The 21,272-nt window shown below is 35.7% G+C and overlaps 1 protein-coding gene across 4 annotated transcripts; it reads left to right on the top strand.

The window, feature by feature from the left end:
- The first annotated feature begins 475 nt into the window (after positions 1 to 475).
- LOC107831050 (anaphase-promoting complex subunit 4) lies at positions 476 to 19,065 on the top strand. Of its 4 annotated transcripts, none has more exons than XM_016658766.2 (19): positions 476 to 815; positions 936 to 1,047; positions 1,357 to 1,448; positions 2,334 to 2,411; positions 3,203 to 3,442; positions 3,576 to 3,656; positions 4,521 to 4,663; positions 5,486 to 5,646; positions 5,735 to 5,835; positions 5,917 to 5,991; positions 6,662 to 6,841; positions 10,038 to 10,117; positions 10,238 to 10,336; positions 10,917 to 11,021; positions 16,277 to 16,415; positions 17,534 to 17,758; positions 17,851 to 18,003; positions 18,309 to 18,390; positions 18,650 to 19,065. In XM_016658766.2, exons 1-19 carry the CDS (start codon positions 747 to 749, stop codon positions 18,742 to 18,744), a joined length of 2,310 nt encoding a protein of 769 aa, XP_016514252.2. In that variant the 5' UTR covers positions 476 to 746; the 3' UTR covers positions 18,745 to 19,065. The 4 variants fall into 4 exon arrangements, with proteins under 4 accessions (XP_016514252.2, XP_075106413.1, XP_075106412.1 ...); XM_075250312.1 differs by having other exon boundaries at positions 483 to 815; positions 3,268 to 3,442; XM_075250311.1 differs by having other exon boundaries at positions 483 to 815; positions 3,214 to 3,442.
- The last annotated feature ends 2,207 nt before the right edge of the window (positions 19,066 to 21,272 follow it).

Here is a 21,272-nt window from a genome sequence, read left to right as displayed (position 1 = left end):
TTAGAAATTTGATCTTAAAATCCAAATTTCTGAATTGTTCTGGGAAACGCAATTAGCAAAATTGAAACATTTCTTGATGAGTGTTTAGTTTTCTATGTTATTTTTGAATATAGGAATGTTGATATCACTTCAATTGCCGTCAGGAAACATCCTATGACGGTGAAATCTTAGTCTGGTGGTGACGAACTCGCATAATGATACTCGAACAAAGATGTTTTATGTTTAATTTAGTTTTAGTTTGAATTTGTGTCCAACCTATATATTGATATTGCTTCTCTCTATAAATAGCTAGTCTCAATTAGAAAAACAGCAACAGTATAAAGAATGAAATCACTACGTTTTATTTTTCTTTCTCAATATTAAAATACAAAAAGGTGTGAAAGCAAAAAAAAAAAAAAGAATCAAGTAGGAGTATAATTAAGTTGAAAAAACCAAATGGGAGTATAAATAAAGTATTACTATTACTGTCCCTTTTAATTACTCCATTCATACCAAAAAGAATAATAGCCTCGGATTTTGAATTTTGAATTATTATACAGTAATTATTTTTTATTTTCCCAAATATTCTGTCCGAAATTCATGGTCAGATTCAACTCTGAAAATTCCAACACTTAATTTGGTGACCCAGTTCAAATTATTACCCAAAACCCCGCCCTCAATTCTCTCATACTTGAGCAGGCGCCACTGCGCAGCGACATACAGACAGCACAAAGACGCCATCAGTCGATACTGATATAGTAGCAGCCATGGAAACAGAGGAAACCCAAAGAGTTCTTCCATTTCAGCTTCAGTTCGACAAACCCATTGCTTCGAATGTATTCACATATACAATAGATCTTTTTTTTTTTGTACATGAATACTTATATAAGGTGTGTAATGTAAACCTTCTTCTATTACGATTCTTTTCAATTTTCTTCTGGGGGTGTATTTTGCAGATTAAAATAGCGGAATGGAACCCAGAAAAAGATTTACTTGCTATGGTTACACAAGACTCTAAGCTTCTTCTTCATCGTTTCAATTGGCAAAGGCTTTGGACTGTTTCTCCGGGTACCCCCTTTTGCTTACACCTGTAATTTTTGTTTGTAACAAGTTGCTTGATGTATTGGTCGAAGTTCCTGCAAACTGACCAGTAGTTTTTTTTTTTGATGGTTTGGCTGTTAGGATAGTGTTATTGTGGGGGGGTGTAAAGACTCTGATTTCATATATTCCTGATAAGAGGGGGAGAAATGATTAAGATTGCCATCATGATATCAAAATTGATCCTATTCCGTGGTCAATTTGGCATGTTTCAGTGTCCAAGATGTTAAGTTACAACATCAATTTCCTAATCTTGATCATCCGCTAATGGGATTATAGGAAAGAACATAACATCCATATGTTGGCGCCCCGATGGGAAAGCAATTGCAGTTGGGCTTGAAGATGGCACCATTTCCTTGCATGATGTAGAAGTGAGTTTGGTGATATAAAGGATGCTTTTCTTAGTTAAAAAATTTGTTAGTTTAATTACATGAGTACTTCAAGAATCTGTTTAATCAAAATATTGTGGCTGCAGAATTGAAGATATTTAGCATTAGATGATCCTTATATCTATCTTCCGTTATTTTATTTCTTATACTTGTAAAAACAAAGAAAAAATAAGTTATGCCATGAGATAGCAAATAATTATCTGAATACTGTGAAAATAAAGCCCTTCCACTTTTTTTCAAACTTCTCTTGCTCAGTTTAGGATGTTGCTTTTATTCGTGATATTTGTGTCCTGTCACTATTGACTAGATACTTACTCCTGCTGTCTTTCCTGAAAGAAGTGATACAATCCTTTGTAATTTGGGATATAAACAATAGGTTCATCTTTTTCCTTTTTCAGAACTTACAGATTGTTTTTCCCCCATAAGCCTTGTAAATACTTTTACTAAAGGAACATCACTACAAGGGTCCATTAAACATATCGTATGAGATACTGCATCTTTCAAGGATGTCCATAAAGCTTCTTTGAGGATCACATATGTAAATTCAATGTGCATTACTTGTTTTGGATTTTGACAGAATGAATACAATACTAGTTTATCTCTTGAGGATTATATTCGCTGAAGAACCTTAATCTACATTTTTTTAGCTGCAAATTAGAGAAAACAAACTACTATGTTGACACTGAGTACTTTGCTAATAAAAACGTTATTTTCAAGGGCTTGGTTGATTTCATTAGGTTTAGGTTGAGTTGCAGGAATTTCATTTCGTATACTTGAGCCTTTATTGCCCCTATCAATCAGAATATTGTTGGTTCATTCTCTTCTGTTTCTGTACATACCATTTTCTCATTGGGTGTTTCCTTGCAGAATGGGAAGCTGTTGCGAAGCATAAAATCCCACTCGACTGATGTTGTGTGTCTCCATTGGGAAGAGCATAGGAAAAAGGTTGTACTACTTTTTCTTCCATTTTTTGACCGACTGCTTTTTCTTGGGTAACGGTAGTGTAACTCTATTCAATCTTGATGCAAGTTGTTATTTATTGTGCAAGGAACATCAACAAGTTGAGGTCTGACTTTATTTGGACTTCCATTTGTGAACTAAGCTGCATTATTCCGATTCACCTCAAGTGTAGGAAAATAGTTCCTAACTCGTAAAAATATCTAAAATTACAAGGCAAGTTGCCCTCTCTTTCTTGTCTTAACAAAATTCCTTCCTACAAAAGCAACATTTAGCATCCACCTGGATATTTGCTTTGTGCTCCATGATGAAGCTCGTCTTGATTTCTTTTCATCTCTTAGTAACTCTAAGAAACTTAAGAGTGGTTAAGATTTCTTACTATATTGAATTTCCCTAAGTACTATCTCAAGTCCAAGATCAAACAACTTGTCTCGACTGTGTATAATATTTGGCTGTTGGGGAACTGTATGTTTTGATATTTGTTATTTCTGTTGAGATGTTTGACTGTGATGAAAGCTGAAAAGATGTCATAGCATATTTTACAGTGTCTACAAGGGCCAATGGCCCAAAAAGATATACCACAGCTATGCATATTTGACATTCAGATGACTTGCAGACGGTTACTTCCCTTTTGTAGAACCTGGAACTTTATGCTATTGTACTAATTAGTCCAGATGGCTTCTACATATGTTTTTGTGCTTCGCTTTCTGTGCTTTCTTAAATCTTGATATTTTTCTTTTACTTTTCCTGAGCATGTAACTCTTATTCTTGCTATTTAGGACAACAATAGTAACACTTCCAGTTATGAAGATCGAACTTCACGGTTTTTTCCTCCTCCCCCTAGAGTTCCTAAGATGCCTGGACTAGTACCTGGGGATAGTGGCTTCATGGATGATATAGAAGATTCTTTCCAGGAGCTATCAAATTCTTCACATCAAAGATATAACATTTTATGCAGCGGGGACAAGGATGGAAGTATCTGCTTCAATATCTTTGGCATATTTCCAATAGGGACAGTTGTAAGTTGTTTTTTATCATTGGAGATGTTGGTGGTTTTTCTTTTTAGAACAATATTTTTATTTCACCTGTCTCTTTGACTAATTATCTGATACTTCCTTTCCTCTATGTGGATTTCTTGGACTTGCTCACAAGAACATACACAACCTTGTTGTCTCTAGTTCACTCTCAAGTAGCAATGCTGCTAGCCGACTTCTGAATGCTTCCATTTGTAAGGTATGTGTTCCACGGTCTTATAATCTCTTTGTAGCATAGGGATTGAAGTATTCATGCTTTGTTCAATGGTACTTATTGCTACTTCCTGCTTATTCACATCGATATTTTATTTTAGTTTCCATTTAAATAATTTTATTGAATGGATACCGGGGAAAGAGTACAGTCACTATAGAAACAGAACAAAGTCTCAAACACCACGAAACAATAGTGATAGTGGTAAAAGTAGTGATAGTAATTTAAAAAGAAAAGTAGTGATAGTAAAAGATGCTTATGCAGAACCAGCTTTGGTTTCTCAAAACTTGACAGTATATAACATTCCAAAAAATGATGACGTGTTTGACGATTAGTAATTGCCACTTCGGATGCGAATTCTTCGCACAAATTGTGCCTAATCGTGCCTAAATTCTATTCATCAATTTCACTATGCATTTTCATGGTACGCACATTCAACAAGGAGCACTGCAAGACTTATTCATAATATTTCTTGAAATTGAGGTGCTAGGAAGATATTCCTAGTCCACTGATTTATTACCTGTTCAGTTATGGTAAACTTAAGAGTAGAACATAAGCTAATTGATGCTTCTGGGTAAAGGGTTATGCTGCTTTAGCTTTACCATTCAAGAAAAGTACTGATGAACAATTCCGATGATAAGTTCCTGGTTGAATTCAACACTGAGATAAGGATAACTTGATTCTCTGAAGAGAAGGTAGTAAAAATGGTCAAAAATAAACTGAGAACAGGTTATGTGTTAGCATCAACATGAACTTTGTCAATTATTTTCTAGTACGAGCATAGCAGAGGAGTATGTCTGATTCTTAACCTTTTTTTGCTGATATCTGTGTTCTTTTATGATGTCATTGAAGGTGGCCTTGTCTAAAGATCTTTGCCATTTAGTAGTTTTGTGCAATGGGGAGCTAATCACAGATGAGGTTGAACAAGGTGAAGGGCAGCATGGGTTACTTGGCTTACACTGCTTAGTCCTCAACACTTCAATATTTTCAAAAAGGTAATTGTAAAACACAATTTTATGAATTTTCACATCCTGTTTTAAGATGTGAAAACACTCTATTGCAGCAACCATCAAATGTTCTTTCTGAGATAATTGTCATATATGAATTACGATGAATTTGACTTTTACTTGCATTGGCTTTTTGAGGAAATAAATATAAGGGAACTGGAATATCGGAGATAAAAGAGATTGGAAAAGTTTGTTTTAAGATTATTATTTTTTTGAAATAAAAGGAAAAAATTGGAAATTTGACTGGGTGGAATGTAGCATATCTGTGACACATTGTGTTTTTAAGGGTACTGCATGCTTAAATTTTTCCACTGTTCTCACGGTTTGTCATTGTTGAAGAAAGAGTAGGGTTCAGTTGTAAGTTTGTACAAGGAGCAAGGCAGCCAGTTTGGTGAGATATGGAAGAAAAAAATAACAACAATTTTTAGATAGATAGATAGATAGAGGGAGGGAGGGAGGGAGAGACGGAGGGAGAGAGAGGCTAAGAGAACTCTGTCAAGAAGAAGTGACATTGCTGGTTTCATTGGCTACTTTGATTAGGCATAGGATTGAATTTATTAAGTGGTCGAACTTACCTATGCTCTTTCTCTGTTAAGAAGGTCAAGATTGGGTGTGTAGGGCCCGCATGAGATATGCTTCTGTTTTATGGCTCATGGCTCCAAGCAGAGTGGTTTATATACGTATAATAATATGGAGACTGGAGAATGTATCCTAGGTGATTTAGCCCTTAAACGAACTGCTTGAATTGTGATTTGCTGTTTTGTTTTTTATTTGGCATGTATTTTAACTGATGTAACCAACCAACTCCAGGAAAACTGAACTTCACCAGGTAGCCCAACAGGCTTCCAACATTGAAGATCTGAGTGAAGTCGTCCGGACATCACTATCAGTCATGTCTAAGATATGGTCTGATGCTGTGCACACATTTCACGAGAAGTTCAATACTGTATCGACATTGATCATTGACCATGGTAATGGCTCAAAATTCAAAATTCAACCTTTAATTGTTTCCTTCTCTTCTTTATTGATGTTAAACTTTTGTTTTCCATTTCTCCAAAGGACTTGACTCTACTCCTCAGGATGAGTTTCTAAGCCTTTTAGGTGGTGCCAGGGCCAGTCCTCCACTTCATCAGTTTTTAGAAAATTCTCTTGGTGAAGCGGTATGGCTTCTTCCACAGGAGCATTTAAAGTAGGAGAAGTTTTACTGGTTAAATTTTTATTTATTTAACTATTATTGCCAGGGTCTCAAGCGGGTAGCAAAGGCAGTTAATGGTGCTGGGAAAGAGCTTCAGCTAATTGTTCTTGATCATTTACAGGTGTCCTTGACTTTTTACTATGTTTTTAGTTTGTGAAACGATGATTTTTCATGGTGCCAGAACTACACAAAAAATTCATTTATCCTAAGACAAGCCTGTCTCTGATTCCATATTATTACTTGGAATTACTTTAAGATGATACCCATTCTAAAAGTGCCTTGGATTCTCGTAGATTATCATGGTTTAACCAGTTTACAAGGTTAACCAACTTTTATTGGCGTAGTATGTTTGGTTGCCTTTCTTTTTTCTTGAGAAACAGCTCAAAATCTGAACGCAATATCGTTTTTATTATAGTTGGCGATTCTTTTTAAAAATCTGTTTGTCTGCCTTTTGGAGTAAAGGGTAACCATGTTGTATTTATATGTTGTACCTGTCCCTGATGAATCGAAGAAAAGATTACTATTATTAGTTGATTTTAATGGGTGAAGTTTAACGGTGAATAATTATGCAAGGAGATGAGGCTATTTTGCTCTAGTTCTTTTTTTTTTTTCAAAGAATTGATTCTACCTGCATTTAGAGAAGCTTTTATAACTGCTCTGAACAAAATGGAATCTATCCATTTACTCAACTTCGTTACTAATGGTGTATCAATTAAGTATTCTGTGTTTCTTAGTTATATTTACTTTTGTCAATTTCTTTGATGCTTTGAGAACTGAGCTCCTGTTTCCAGCCTGCTGCAGAAATTATTGGATTCAGAATTGGAGAACTGAGAGGGCTTTCAAAATGGCGTGCACGATATAAAGGTATCGGCTTGGATGAAAAGTTGATGGATAATGCTACGGAAAGGGCTGGCATGTTACTTGTACAGGTTGAACGTTTTATGAGGGTTTTAGCTTCTGTTGTACAGCAGGTAATTGTTTATTTGTTAACTACTCCTTGTTGTACTATTTTCTAGAGTAGGAGCCTGCTTGTTACTTGTATTTAGCGCTATATTTCTTGTGGTTAAAAATCAGTTCTCATTTATTCTGCTAGTAAGGGACTATAATATGTTGTCTCGAGATTTCTGATTTTGCTTTTCAAGATAACGAGGATAAAATGTAATCTTTATAGCTTGAAATGTTTGTTACCCTCTTTGAAAAAGAAAATCACAAAATCATGGAAATATTGAATGCTAGAATTGTGCCGTTCTATATTTTTCTAGTCTAGATTTCAATCCTAATGATCCCATTGTGCATAAATAGCATATTGACAGACAAGCTTTCTTTTTTACTACTTTATAATAATGCTGTAAATTCCAAAGTAGATCTTGATTGCCAAAACAGCCTTCTTAATGTAGCTGTATAGTTGTGTCTATGTTAGAGATGAATAAGAGGAGATTATTTTATCACCACAAGGATGGGCAGGAGTAAACTGCTCGCTTCATACCGAGAAGTTATCCTTAACTAGCATTGTTATCCTCAACCATAACTTTCTTTTAAAGAGTCCTCAACCTTTTGTATACAACAATAACAACAACAACGACCCAGTATAATCCCACAAGTGGGGTCTGGGGAGGGTAATATGTACGCAGACCTTACCCCTACCCCGAAGGGTAGAGAGACTGTTTCCAGGAGACCCTCGGCTCAAAAAGCAACAGGAGATGATATATTAGTACCATAAAAATGCGTAATAAAAATAACAACAATATATAAGAGATATGAAATATAAAATACAGGATACGAAATACGAACTACGAAATAGATGGCTGGTATAGTACAACTAGAAGGTAAAGCCCCGCATCGATAGACGACCAATGACATTCCTAGTCTAACTCCTAACTGGATAGTCTCCCTCTATTGTGCTGTAGAAATATTCACACTCTCCCCTAACCTACAACCTTAATGCTCGACCTCCATAATTCCCTATCAAGGGCCATGTCCTCAGTAATCCTAAGTCGCGCCATGTCCTGTCTGATCACCTCTCCCCAATACTTCTTAGGTCTTCCTCTACCTCTCCGCGTGCCCACTACAGCCAGTCGCTCACACCTCCTCACCGGTGCATCAGTGCTCCTCCTCTGAATGTGCCCGAACCATCTGAGTTTTACTTCTCGCATCTTGTCCTCCATGGGGCCACACCCACCTTCTCTCGAATATCTTCATTCCTAATCTTATCCATCCTTGTATGCCCGCACATCCACCTCAACATCCTCATCTCTGCTACTTTCATCTTCTGGATGTGTGAGTTCTTTACCGGCCAACATTCAGTTCCATACAACATGGCAGGCCTAACCACTGCTCTATAAAACTTACCTTTTAGTAACGGTGGCACTTTCTTGTCACACAAGACTCCCGACGCTAACCTCCACTTCATCCACCCCACCCCTATACGGTGTGTGACATCCTCGTCAATCTCCCCGATCCCCTGAATAACCGATCCAAGGTACTTGAAACTACCTCTCTTGGGAATGACTTGAGAGTCAAGCCTCACTTCAACTCCCGCTTCCGTCGGCTCAACTCCAAATTCGCACTCGAGGTATTCCGTCTTCGTCCTACTCAACTTTAAACCTTTAGACTCAAGAGCATGTCTCCAAATCTCTAGCCTCTCGTTGACGCCGCCTCTTGTCTCGTCAATTAGAATAATGTCATCAGCAAATAGCATGCACCATGGAACCTCCCCTTGAATATGATGAGTCAGTGCATCCATCACTAGGGCAAATAGGAATGGGCTGAGCGCAGACCCTTGGTGCAACCCCGTAATAACTGGAAAGTGTTCAGAGTCGCCTCCTACTGTCCTAACCCGAGTCTTAGCTCCATCATACATGTCTTTAATCACCCTAATATAGTTACTCGGGACCCCTTTATCCTCTAAGCAGCTCCATAAGACCTTCCTAGGAACCTTATCGTACGCTTTCTCCAGATCAATAAACACCATGTGGAGATCCTTCTTCTTATCTCTGTACTGTTCCACCATCCTCCTAATAAGGTGGATAGCTTCTATGGTAGATCGTCCCGGCATGAACCCGAACTGGTTGTCTGAAATAGACACCGTCCTTCGCACTCTCATTTCTACCACTCTCTCCCAAACTTTCATGGTATGACTTAGTAATTTGATGCCCCTATAGTTGTTACAGCTCTGGACATCACCTTTGTTCTTATACAACGGGACCATTGTACTCCACCTCCACTCTTCAAGCATTCTATTAGTCTTGAATATAACACTAAACAATGCAGTAAGCCATTCGCTGGAGAGAAGTGAAAGGGGGCTGTGGATGAGGGCTAATGGTGGAGTAATTATTTGGGATGGGCCTTGGAGAAGAGTGTGCTCAGCTTAGCTGTGGGGAGGGGGTAACTTCAGAGGAGTGGAAGAGGGTTTACAGTGACAAGGGGAGTTGCAACTGTGGCAGTGCACATTGACAGTGAATTACCTGAAGAAGAAAGGGGTACGAAGATGGATATTTATTGGCTGGATAATATTCTTGGTTCATCTTTTTTAATTTTTATTTTTTAAATTTTATTTGGTAAGTTTCCTATCTTTTCTCTATGTAGCATTAGAAATGAACTTAAATGGCTGGCAGCATGAGAAGACACATATAGCATTGGAGCAGATTTAGTGAACCATATCTTTGTGCATATTCTGGACAATTTGGCTACTGAGAAATAGAGCTTGTTTGATGGGCAGAAAAATCATATTTCTAGAATAAAAAACAAGTGTCTGCATAATTTCTTTTTTTGGTGTAAGATTATTCTCACGGAAAGCATTGATCAATATATGGACTTTCTGGAATTGTTAGGGAGATGCTGTAACTGACTGTATGGATATTCCCAGCATTTTTATGTAACTTTTTATTACCATCTTGATACTCAGTAATAAAGTTTTACCTTATCTAAGAAAAAATGAACTTAATAATGTTTCTGGTGGTGTTAGAGGACTATATATAGAACAGAAATAACAAAATTGAGTACATTTCAAAGTGTTGACATTTGTTCTCTTTTTGTTTATATCCATATATATTAACTGCTGAAGGAAGCTTTAGGCCTTCTTGAAAGCTTTAGCTTCTCTGAGTTTGTAATTATTTATTCCTTTTCTCTTCTGATTATTATAGTGGTTCTAATTAGTCTTGTTTCCAGTTTTCAAATTTCTTCAGCTGGCTTCTGAAATCTGTGAAGATTCTAATGGCTGAACCAAGTGATCAGCTACCTTTTAATAGGTTTAACTTTCATACAGTCTCACTTGTTTCCACCATTTTTTAATTTTATATCAACTTATAAACAGAATCACTTGGTTTTAATGTTGAATGGTCTTTCCCTGTGCTTCTTTGTTTTGACAGTGAACTTGTTATTATATTCTTGAAGTTCCTATATGATCAAGATCCTGTAAGGCAGTTACTGGAGATTTCTGAGGGAGATAGCAGCGTTGAAGTAGACCTGTAAGTTGTATTCCCGCCGAAAAGAAGTTTGTGCACGAGACAAGTTATTATGTTTTATTCTCCATTATGGTTATGTTTTGTTTTAAGTTTAACCTTTATGTATCATGTTTCTTTTCTTTTTGTTTTCCTGAAAACTCCTCTGCTCCCAGCATCACTTTCCTCGAACTTTAAGACCGCAGCCCAAGCCCATGGGGGGCAGAGAAAAATAACCAAAGCTCATTGCAAAATTTTCCTCCTGATTGAAAAAGTAGATCGATCCTTCATAGTTGGTTTCTTTTCCATGAACATTGACTAAAAAAGCTCAGTTAAATTAAGGCTCTTGGAAATGGAATTGCAGTTATGGTTTTGGATGAGAGATGGAAGAGCCTGGAAATAGAAGTCGGTTGTGGGGGGGGGGGGGGGGAGCCATTACTCGAAACTCTTGAAGCTCAACTTTTTAACTGTTGGGATTCGTTTGAAGATCATTGCTTGTCTTTTTTGTGGATGATTTAGAAGCTATTATTCTCTTTCGAATTCACTCCGGAATTAGACGAAACTAGTTTAATCTACTTGTGTTTTCACATTTTTATTGTGCTGGTAGGGAAACGATGCAAAGAATTAAACAACTAGCACACTTCGGAGGGTTTTCAGATTTAGAATATTTGAAAAGGACACTAGCAGAAGAATTTCAACAAATGGAGTCTTGGTGCGCCTCACTTCTCTTTGTTTTCTCTATCCTAGATTTTGTGCATGATCTTTGTTAGCATCATTCCTGTGGCGGTGATGGCTGTTAAAGATCCCAACTGCCTGGGGCTTGGCGCATATTTTTATTATTTATTTGTTTGTTATTTTTTCATGATCAAATATAGCCAGTACAGGTGTAGGGTGGATATTTTTTTGCTGAATTTATTGATGGTCCTAGAGTGCCAACAAACCCAGAAATTGGAAAAGAATTGTTGGATGCTCTTGAATATATGCATCTCAGACCTAAGTTACTCAGACCCGGGTGCAGGTATCCAACATTTGTACGGATCCTAAGCTCGGATCCTTCATGATCTAAATTTTAGGATTCGAGGATACGGATCTAGGTGCGGGTGCGGGGATTCAGCAAAAAATAAATTAAAAATCTAAACATATAGTTATAAAGATATGCATAATTATGAGACATTTTATGGAAAACTTACATGTAACTTGTGCCTGTGTAGTAACTGAGTTTTTTATTTTTCAAGTCGTAGGCATGCATGTAGACACTCTCCAAAATGGCACAATTCATAAAATTTCCTACAACTCGCACAACAAAGTATTAGAATAAGATATCATAAACTTATTGAAATATAACAAGTAAAAGTTAAAAAGAGATTTAGAGATATAAAACAAATGAAACATACCTTTAGAAGTTAGAACTTAGAACTAAATAGACTAACAGAGAATCACAAGTCAAAAGTTTTAAATAATTAGCTAGTCAAATTAAGTTAGTCTGACCACCAAAAAGTCTTACACAAATTGTAAGTTCACAAGTTCATAGACCAAAAATAAGTACATAACATGCACATTTAAACTAAGCTAGACTTGTCACTTGAGGCATTGTACATGAGTAAATTCTATTCAAAGGTCATCTTCCTCAATGTCAACTTCTTGCAAATCTTCAACTTCCTCTTCAAAGAAGACTCCTTCTAGTTGAGGTTCGTCTATTGAAAATTCAGCTAGATCATTAATACTTTCATCAATATTAAAATGATCTCTGCCTAAAACAACACCAAAATGAATTTAGAAGATTGTGAAAGGAACTTATCATGCTAAAATAATTACTCAAGAAATATCAAATGATGGATATGTGTATATACCTAAATCCCAATATTTGCTTGGACCACTTGTATATTTTTCCTTTCTTCGAGAGAGCAAGCGAAGATTATAATGGACAAAAACTAAATCTTCGGCTCTAGAAGTAGCTAGCTTATTTCTCTTGATGCTATGAGTCAATGAAAAAGTACTCCAATTCCTTTCGCAACAAGATGAAGAAGCCGGTTGGGAAAGCAAGTTGTAAACCAAACTTTGTAAAAGTGGGGCATTTACACCATGGTTATCCCACCAAAATAGAGGTTCCTCATACCCCATAATATCAAGCACATGAGGCTCACCAAAGTAACCATTCCCACAACAAAATGCCCCGTACTCCAAAGAAGCTTGCTTTAAATCATTTGGATCCTTGAAATATCTTTGAAAGCATTTGAGCCTATTTTGTGAAATCTCTATATCTTCGTTAGGATTAAGTCTTCTTATCCCACCTTTAAGCTACGACTCATGATAGTATTTCGGAATCAATGAATGTGTGCCATACAATGCAACAAAGTATTACTCTTATTCCACCTAGCCACAAGAATTCCTTGAATTGTATCAAAAAATTCGATTGGCTAGTAATTAGATCTTTCCCCTCATGCTCAAATACAATCACCTTCACCTTTTCAATCATTGTATCCCATATGTCGTAATTAAGGTGCAATTTTGGACAATCAAGGTCGGCCTTCTAAGCATGTATACAATTGTTTCAATACACTTCAAAAAATATTCAATAGTATCCCACCATTCATCATCCATCACAAGAGATTTTATTTCACTCGCTTCAGCTTTAATTACTTTATCTCCCTGATAATTCTTCCATTCGTCACCCATCACTATTTTTTCCAATGACGATTTAACTTTATGAATACGAGAAGTCATAATAATATGGGAAACAAATCTTGTTTCCGCAAGTTTCAACAAAGATAACTCCGAATGCTTTTGGAAAATAGCATGTGCCATGTCGTGATTCACCACAAAATTCTTTAAGCTACTCACTTGACCAGTCAACTTTAATACCCATTTGCTATTATTAAAGTGGGTTGATTTTTTTGAAGGCTGAAACATACTTTTCAAAGCAAGATTTAAATAATGAACAATACATGGTATCCAAAATATGTGCGGAAAAGTTTGCTCAACAATAGAACCGGCAAACTTCATATTACCTACATTATCAGTGATAACTTGGACAACGTTTTTTGCTTCGACATCTTCTATGGCTTTAATAAACAACTTGGCAATATATTCACCAGCCTTAATAATCCCACTTGAATTGATTGATTTCAAGAATATCGGTCCGCCACTAGATGCTCCCATTATATTTATCAATGGTTGCCTTTTAATATCCGACCATCCATCTGAACAAATCGACAATCCTTTTCTTTTCCCTGTATCTTTAATAGGTTGTAGTTCTTTTTATCTAGATGCGCATTTCTTGGGCCCAAAGAGTTGTTCTTAACCTATTAAAAGTTGGTGGAACATAACCAGGTAAATAATTCGCTGCCAAAACTCTGAATAATTTTTAAAATAAGGAGAAGTTGCAAAGTTAAATGATAAGCCTGATGCGTAAAACATACGAGCCGCCAACTTGTCGGCAGTGATTCTGTTACAAATGTTAAAAGATTTCTCCCGTGCTCCACCATTTGAGCCTTTTTTTCCCCAGTTATGATAAATATGAGCCTTCCGATTAAGATACATAACCTGCCTTTTTTTTTTTTGCATTCAGTTGTGCATCTAATTTTTTCTTTTCAGCTTCTTAATTCTCCATCTTCAATGTTGCACATACTCATGAAGTATGTAAAGAGATTACTCATGAAGTATGTGCAACATTGATGAATGAGAATGAACAAGCCGAAAAGAAAAAATCAGATGCACTACTGAATGCAAGAAAAAAGGCAGATTATGTATCTCTACAGAAGGCTCAAATTTATCACAGCAGAAAAAAAGAAAATGTTCTGTGGAGAAATCTTTTAACATTTGTAACAAAAACATTGCCGACAAGTTGGCGGCTTGTATGTTCTACGCATCAAGTTTATCATTTAACCTTGTAACTTCTCCTTACTTTAAAAAGTCTTTGGAGTTTTTGGCTTAGGTTCCGCCAACTTTTAATAGATTAAGAGCTGACTCTTGGAACCAAGAAATGCTCATATAGATTGAAAACTACAACCTATTAAAGATACATGGAAAAGAAAAGGATTATCGATTTGTTCGGATGTTAAAAGGCGACTATTGATAAATACATGAGAGCATCTAGTGGCGGATCAATATTCTTGAAATCAATCAATTCAAGTGGGATGGTGAATACATTGCTAAGTTGTTTATTAAATCCATAAAAGATGTCGATGCAAAAAATATTGTCCAAGTTATCACTGATAATGCAGGTAATATGAAGCTTGCCGGTTCTATTGTTGAGCAAACTTTTCCGCACATATTTTGGACACCATGTGTCATTTATTGTTTAAATCTTGCTTTGAAAAGTATGTGTCAACCTTCAGAAAAATCAACTCACTTTAATAATTGCAAATGGATATTAAAGTTGATTGGTCAAGTGAATAGCTTAAAAGAATTTTGTGGTGAATCACGACACGGCGCATGCCATTTTCCAAAAACATTTTGAGTTATCTTTGTTGAAGTTACGGAAACAAGATTTGCTTCCCATATTCTTATGACTTCTCGTATTCATAAAGTTAAATCGTCATTGAAAAAAATGGTGTTGGATGACGAATAGAAGAATTATAAGGGAGATAAAGTAATTGAAGCTAAAACACGTGAAATAAAATATGGTGGGATACTTTTTGAAGTGTACGGAACCAATTGTATCCACGCTTAGAAGTGCGACCTTGATCATCCAAAATTGCACCTTATTTACGTCATGTGGGATACAATAATTGAAAAGGTGACTTTATTTGGCGTGAAGAGAAAGATCTTATTACTGGCCAATCGAATTTTTTTGATATAATTCAAGGAATTCTTGTGGCTAGGTGGAAGAAAAGTAATATTCCGTTGCATTGTATGGTACATTCATTGGTTCCAAAATACTATCATGAGTCGTGGCTTAGAGGTGAAAGCAATGGGAGTATGGGGCATTTTGTTATGGGAATGGTTACTTTGGTGAGCCTCATATGCTTGATGTTATGGGGTATGAGGAGCTCTATTTTGGTGGGCTAACCGTGGTGTAAATTCTCCACTTTTACAAAGTTTGGTTGTTGCGAAAGGAATTGGAGTATTTTTTCATTGACTCATAGCATCAAGAGAAACAAGCTAGCTACTTCTAGAGCCGAAGATTTAGTTTTTGTCCATTATAATCTTCGCTTTCTCTCTCGAAAAAAGGAAAAATATACAAGTGGTCCGAGCAAATATTGAGATTTAGGTATATATACATATCCATCATTTGATAATTCTTGGGTAATTTTTTTAGTATGATAAGTTTCTTTCTCAATCTTCTAAATTCATTTTGGTGTTGTTTTAGAGGGAGATCATTTCAATATTGATGAAAGTATCAATGATCTAGTTGAATTGTCAACAGACGAACCTCAACTAGAAGGAGTCTTAGAGGAAGATGACCTTTGAATAGAATGTACTCAAGTGTCAAGTCTAGCTTAGTTTAAATGTGCATGTTATACTTATTTTTGGTCTATGGACTTGCAATTTGTGTAAGACTTTTTTGTGGTCATTTGACTAGCTAATTATTTAAAACTTGTGATTCTCTGTTAGTCTATTTAGTTCTAACTTTTAAAGGTATGTTTCATTTGTTTTATATCTCTTTTTAACTTTTATTTGTTATATTTCAATAATTTTATTTTAACTATGTCGTGCGAGTTGTAGGAAAATTTGATGAATCGTGCCATTTGGAGAGTGTCTACATGCCTGCCTACGACTTGAAAAATAAAAGACTCGGTTACTACAAGTTACATGTATGTTTTCCATATAATGTCTCATAATTATGTATAGCTATATTTTTTGATGAATCACCGTATCATAGTATTTAGATCATGAAGTACCTATGTCGGACATCCACACCTGGGTCCGAGTAACTTAGCTTGAAGGCGTTTCCTTTTGTTCAATGACTAAACGAATTTGTGTTGTTTCCTTGTTCAAATGGTTAATCTGATTTCTGAATTGCAGCTTCAACGACGCTTTCGAGATGCCATTTTCTACTATTTCGGGAAAACTACTTTGTGAGGATCTGCTACCACTTTTTCCTATTGCATCCTCTTCAAAACTAAAGCCTTACAAGGTTCCTGCATCAGTATCTTACAATGAGGTACTTGTCCGGTCTTCCTAAGATCCTTATTTTTTCCTTTTCTCTATTTAGTGGGCGGTTGAACATAAGAATAAGAATTGTAAAATTTCGGAAAAAGGTGAATTTTTTTTTTTCAAGTGAAAATGGTACTTGAATGTTAGAGTTGTGCTTGGACATGAATACAATTTTGGGCTGTTTTTGAACTTTTGTGAGTGGATTGAAGTGAATGTGAAAAATAGCCTTTTGGAGTTTTTCAAATTTTCGATTTTTTTTTTAAAATTCATCTTCAAGTGAAAATTGAAAATTTCATGGCCAAACACTGATTTCCAAAAAAAGTAAAAAAAAAAAAAATTGAAAAAGTTTGTATGGCCAAACGGCCCCTTAGTGTAATTAGGTTATTTGGTATTAAAAACCAAATCTTTAAGAAAACTTCCAACTCGGAAAGGATGTTTTGGAACGAATGATTTGCTCTCAACCCTTTGTGTAATAATAGCTCATGAAAATTTGGTGGAGCTTCAAAAAGACTTCATCAAGGTTTGGATATCTCGTGGTCCAAAATGGCTAAAACAATGTTGATCTAAGTTGCGCGGACTCTTTGATTTTGGTGCCGTCCCCGTTCTGATACAAGGACGGGAGCGAGAGCGGGATACGTCCCGGATTTGGTCAACTGACTTCGGACATTTTGACCCGAGTCCATCGACAAATTTGGGAGAAAAATTAAGATTTTGATTTCTCAAAATCAAAAATAAAACAGATTTAGGAGAATGAAAGAGTAATGTCCATCTTGGAGAATGAAAGATTGAATTCTACAATATTCATGTAAGTTTTTCACAAAATATCTCTCAAAATTTACAATATTTTTATAGCTCTATTTTTATTAGCCGAATCTCCACACCCGTATCCATATCCGGATCCGCACCCCCGAATCTTAAAATTTAGATTTTGCCGTATCCGATGCTCGGATTCGTCCCCATATCGGATACCCACACCCGAGTCCGAGTTGTCTAGATTCTCATTAAAGAGTTCTGAAAGCTTAATTTCACTGTAGGTGTATCCTAACCGTCGAATTGCTTTTGTTATACCTGATTATTCTTGGAGCTGTTGGAAGTTGGTAATTTCTCATCCCTTCCATTTGTCAGGACATTTTGCATGAGTCTTCAGAAAGTGAAATACATCAACAGGCGCTCACTGGGTACATATCCTTCAAATTACCAGATGATTGTTTCTCAATCGCAAACTGCATTGGTATTGTCAGGGGCCTTACACATGATTTAGGCAAACTAGAGGGCATATCGGATCCAGTAGAAGCAGCCCTCTTATGTATTCCTGATGGATATCACTGTATTGACCTCTCACTTTATAAAGTAAGTGAAAAATTGTCACCTGGTATTAATTTTGTGGACCTACAAGTTTTCTACCCTTCAACTGCCATATAACATGTCACCATTCAAAGCAGGAGGGTCAAATTGTTTTATTGTTAGATGAAACTGTAACCACTTCTGAGAGCTCTGGAAATGCGTACATGATGATTCTACAAGCCAGTGACCTCCCATTTGTATCTCTTTCAAAATCTAACACTCTCAATTCTTGGAAACTTCACGAACTTCAGGTATATGACATCATCACTCCACCAAATATTTGCATAATTTCTTGGACATTCTGTATCCTATTGCATACATTCTATTTTATGATCTTGGTTGGACTAATCTTGGTTGGCATCACTGAAATTGAAATAGGTAAAGAAGTATCTTTACATGCTACATACTACATAGTTTGTTTATCCGAATATCAGAACTACGTCTGGTGCTTTTCCCCTAATTTTGTGTTGATTTCAACGTGATGATCAGCTTTCTTAGATGCATTATCTTTTGCCATTGATAGTCATGTTGACTTTTAATCTGCATGATAATCTAGGATTCTGCTATATACCTGCAACTGGAGAGTGAAAAGGCTCGAAGTATTCCACATTCTGTGGTTCCTCCCCTGGCAGTCAGTGGTGAGTGGTTCTCTGTCTTTGTACTATTCGGGTTCTAAATGTTGGTAGTATATAGGAAGTCTGTATAGAGGCTAACCCATTCATGAGAAATAGCCAAGAAAATCTGGGTTTAAAATGATTCATGCAGATATGAGTGATGTTATCTTTTAACAATTCTCATACAATACGGATGACAATTGCTAGACACTAAACTCATTGCGAATTTTGTTTGGATATCCTAGCAAGTGATTTGACATTTCAATATGATTTTGTTTATCAGCATCAAGAGGTGTAGCTTGTGTTTTTGCTGCAAGAAAGCGCGCTTTAGTTTACATCTTGGATGAAGATGAAGATGAAGTCTCTGATATAGAGTGACAGTCAGTGCCTTCTGCTTACTGACTCTTCTGCCCCATCTATCGATATTGGTCAGATAAGGCAGTGTTTTTTTAGCTTAAATGTAGATTCCCTGTAGGTGTAGTTCTTGTTGTATCCGTCGTAATTTTTGTTTGGATTTTTTTCTTGAGAAATCATGATTTTGTAGGATTACAACAGAGTCACAGAGATAACTTCGGCTTGGTAAGAAAATGGATCTCAACTTACTTGGATATTGTTTGTCATTTTGGGGCTCGACGTCTTAGGAATAATGATACACATCATTACAATTACAGTTGCTATAAACAATTACATTGAGGCTCCAGTTGGAAGGTTGTATTAGTGATTGGACAGCCCCTACAGGCTAGAAATAAGAGAGATGCATGTTTAGATGATCGATGGAAAAATATATTTCCTTCTCTTTTCTTTCTGAAGGAGCTTAATTAAACCTTCACGAAACAGTTAAATAAAAAAAGACACTTAAACGCACTCATTTATTCCAAAAATAATTTTTTGAAGTTATCCTATTTGTTGGTTTTTTAAAAGATGGGGCAGCAAAAAAATTTTGATTGAAAATGTCTCTCAATAATTTTATTAAGCACAATAAGGCTTTAAATAGCTAATTAAGAACAAAAAATTCACATAATTTAAAAAACCTAAAATATCTCAACTAACTTAAACAATCTAATAGAAATTTAAAATTAAAATTCATCTTAAAACTAAGCAACTTATTCTGCTAAAAAAGTTACTTCAGTAACTGAAAGCAACAAAATATCTAACACTCCTCCTTTTCTTCAGTTGTTGCAATTTAAAAAGTTTCTCCTCAAATCTTGCTTCCGTTGTTTGTGCTTGAAGATTGTTTTGAGCGTCGCTAAAATTGCACACTTTTGTAGTGCAATTCTTTTTCTTCTTTCTTTTTCGTCTTATGGTTTTGTGCATAAAAACCATTCCTAGTGACCTTGTCTTATCTAAAATATTTTTTGAAAGTATTTGATTCTGGACAATGATAGGATTTTCAGGGATTGCTAGTAAGTATTGTTCTTCCATTACAACATTCAATAAAAAATAGGTTTAAGTTATGATTTTATTTTCACTACACAAATCCGATAGTTTTCGGCAGTGAAAGTTTGCGGGGCATTTCAAGGAGAGACTGTTGCTTGCCATATTTGAAAATGGGTTTAAAAACTGATATTGGTTAAAATGATTTGAAAATGGTTATTTGGAAGAACTCACAGATCCCATAAGACCAATAAGGCTCTGATACCACTGTTGGTTTTTAAAAGTTAGGGCAGCAAAAAGATTAAAAGTATTGATTGAAAATGTCTTTCAATAATTTTATTAAGCATAACAAGGCTTTAAATAGCCAATTAGGAACAAAAAATCACATAATTTAAAATTCAAAAAACCTAAAATATCTCAACTAACTTAAACAATTTAATAGAAATTTAAAATTGAAATTCATCCTAAAACTAAGCAACTTATTCTGCTAAAAGTAAGTGGAAGCAACAAAATATATGTTGTGTCAAAATATTATTCACTTGCCTTGAATGAAAGCTCTAAAGAATTCCAAGGCTTAATTCTCTCTCTAGGATGTTCCTCTCACTTCTCTCTAAATCCCCATCGGCTTTCATACCTCTCTATACACTAATTCACAACTCTCATACTTGTTAGGAGTCGTTTGGTAGGAGGTATTAGAAAAAATAATGCAAGCATTAGCTCTATGCATTACTAATACCTTGTTTGGTACATTTTTTCAACATGTGTATAACTAATACTTATATTAGTTATACATCATACTTGGCATTATCCTATGCACAAGTAATGCATAGAAAACCATGACACTAGTAATACCAAGGCTATTAATGTATGCATTAGCATGGTTAAAGATAAAAATGTCCTTAAAGTCCCTTAAAGCTAGAGAATACGGAGGATATTTTTGCAAACAATTATTTTTCTTAAAAATTATGCAATGCGTTATAATTTTAATACACCACACCAAAAAGTAGATAAAAATAATATCTTCATAACTAATGCTTGCATTACTAACCCATGCATTACTAATACACTTTATTCCGCATTATTCTTATACATCCTACCAAACCACCCCTTAATCAACTACCATCAACCATGGACCCACCAAATCCCCACAATATGCAAATTGACAAACCGGACATCCAATCACCACCCAAATCCTTCCTTTAGACACTAACCTCCAATTCAAATTTACCGGCTTACATTTCTAACACCCAATCCCTCAACGCTACAGTGGACTTAACAGATGAAACATCAAATGAGGATGAGTTAGACAACTTTATTCCGTTAACAACTGAAGAAAAATATCGATTATATGCTCCTTGGAAAAATTCCATCATAGTAAAGGTTTTTAACAAAATGGTTGGACACCAACTGCTAAAAATTAAACTAATACACCTATGGAAGCCATATAAAGAAATTCATCTTATAGACTTGAGATGCAATTTTTTCCTTATCAAATTTCGTAATGAGGAAAATATGTGTAAAGCTCTACATGA

Source organism: Nicotiana tabacum, chromosome 3, assembly GCF_000715075.1.
Source record: "Nicotiana tabacum cultivar K326 chromosome 3, ASM71507v2, whole genome shotgun sequence".
Lineage (NCBI taxonomy): Eukaryota > Viridiplantae > Streptophyta > Magnoliopsida > Solanales > Solanaceae > Nicotiana > Nicotiana tabacum.
The sequence above is the reverse complement of the archived record's forward strand: the minus strand, read 5'-3'. Positions and strand labels throughout refer to the sequence as shown.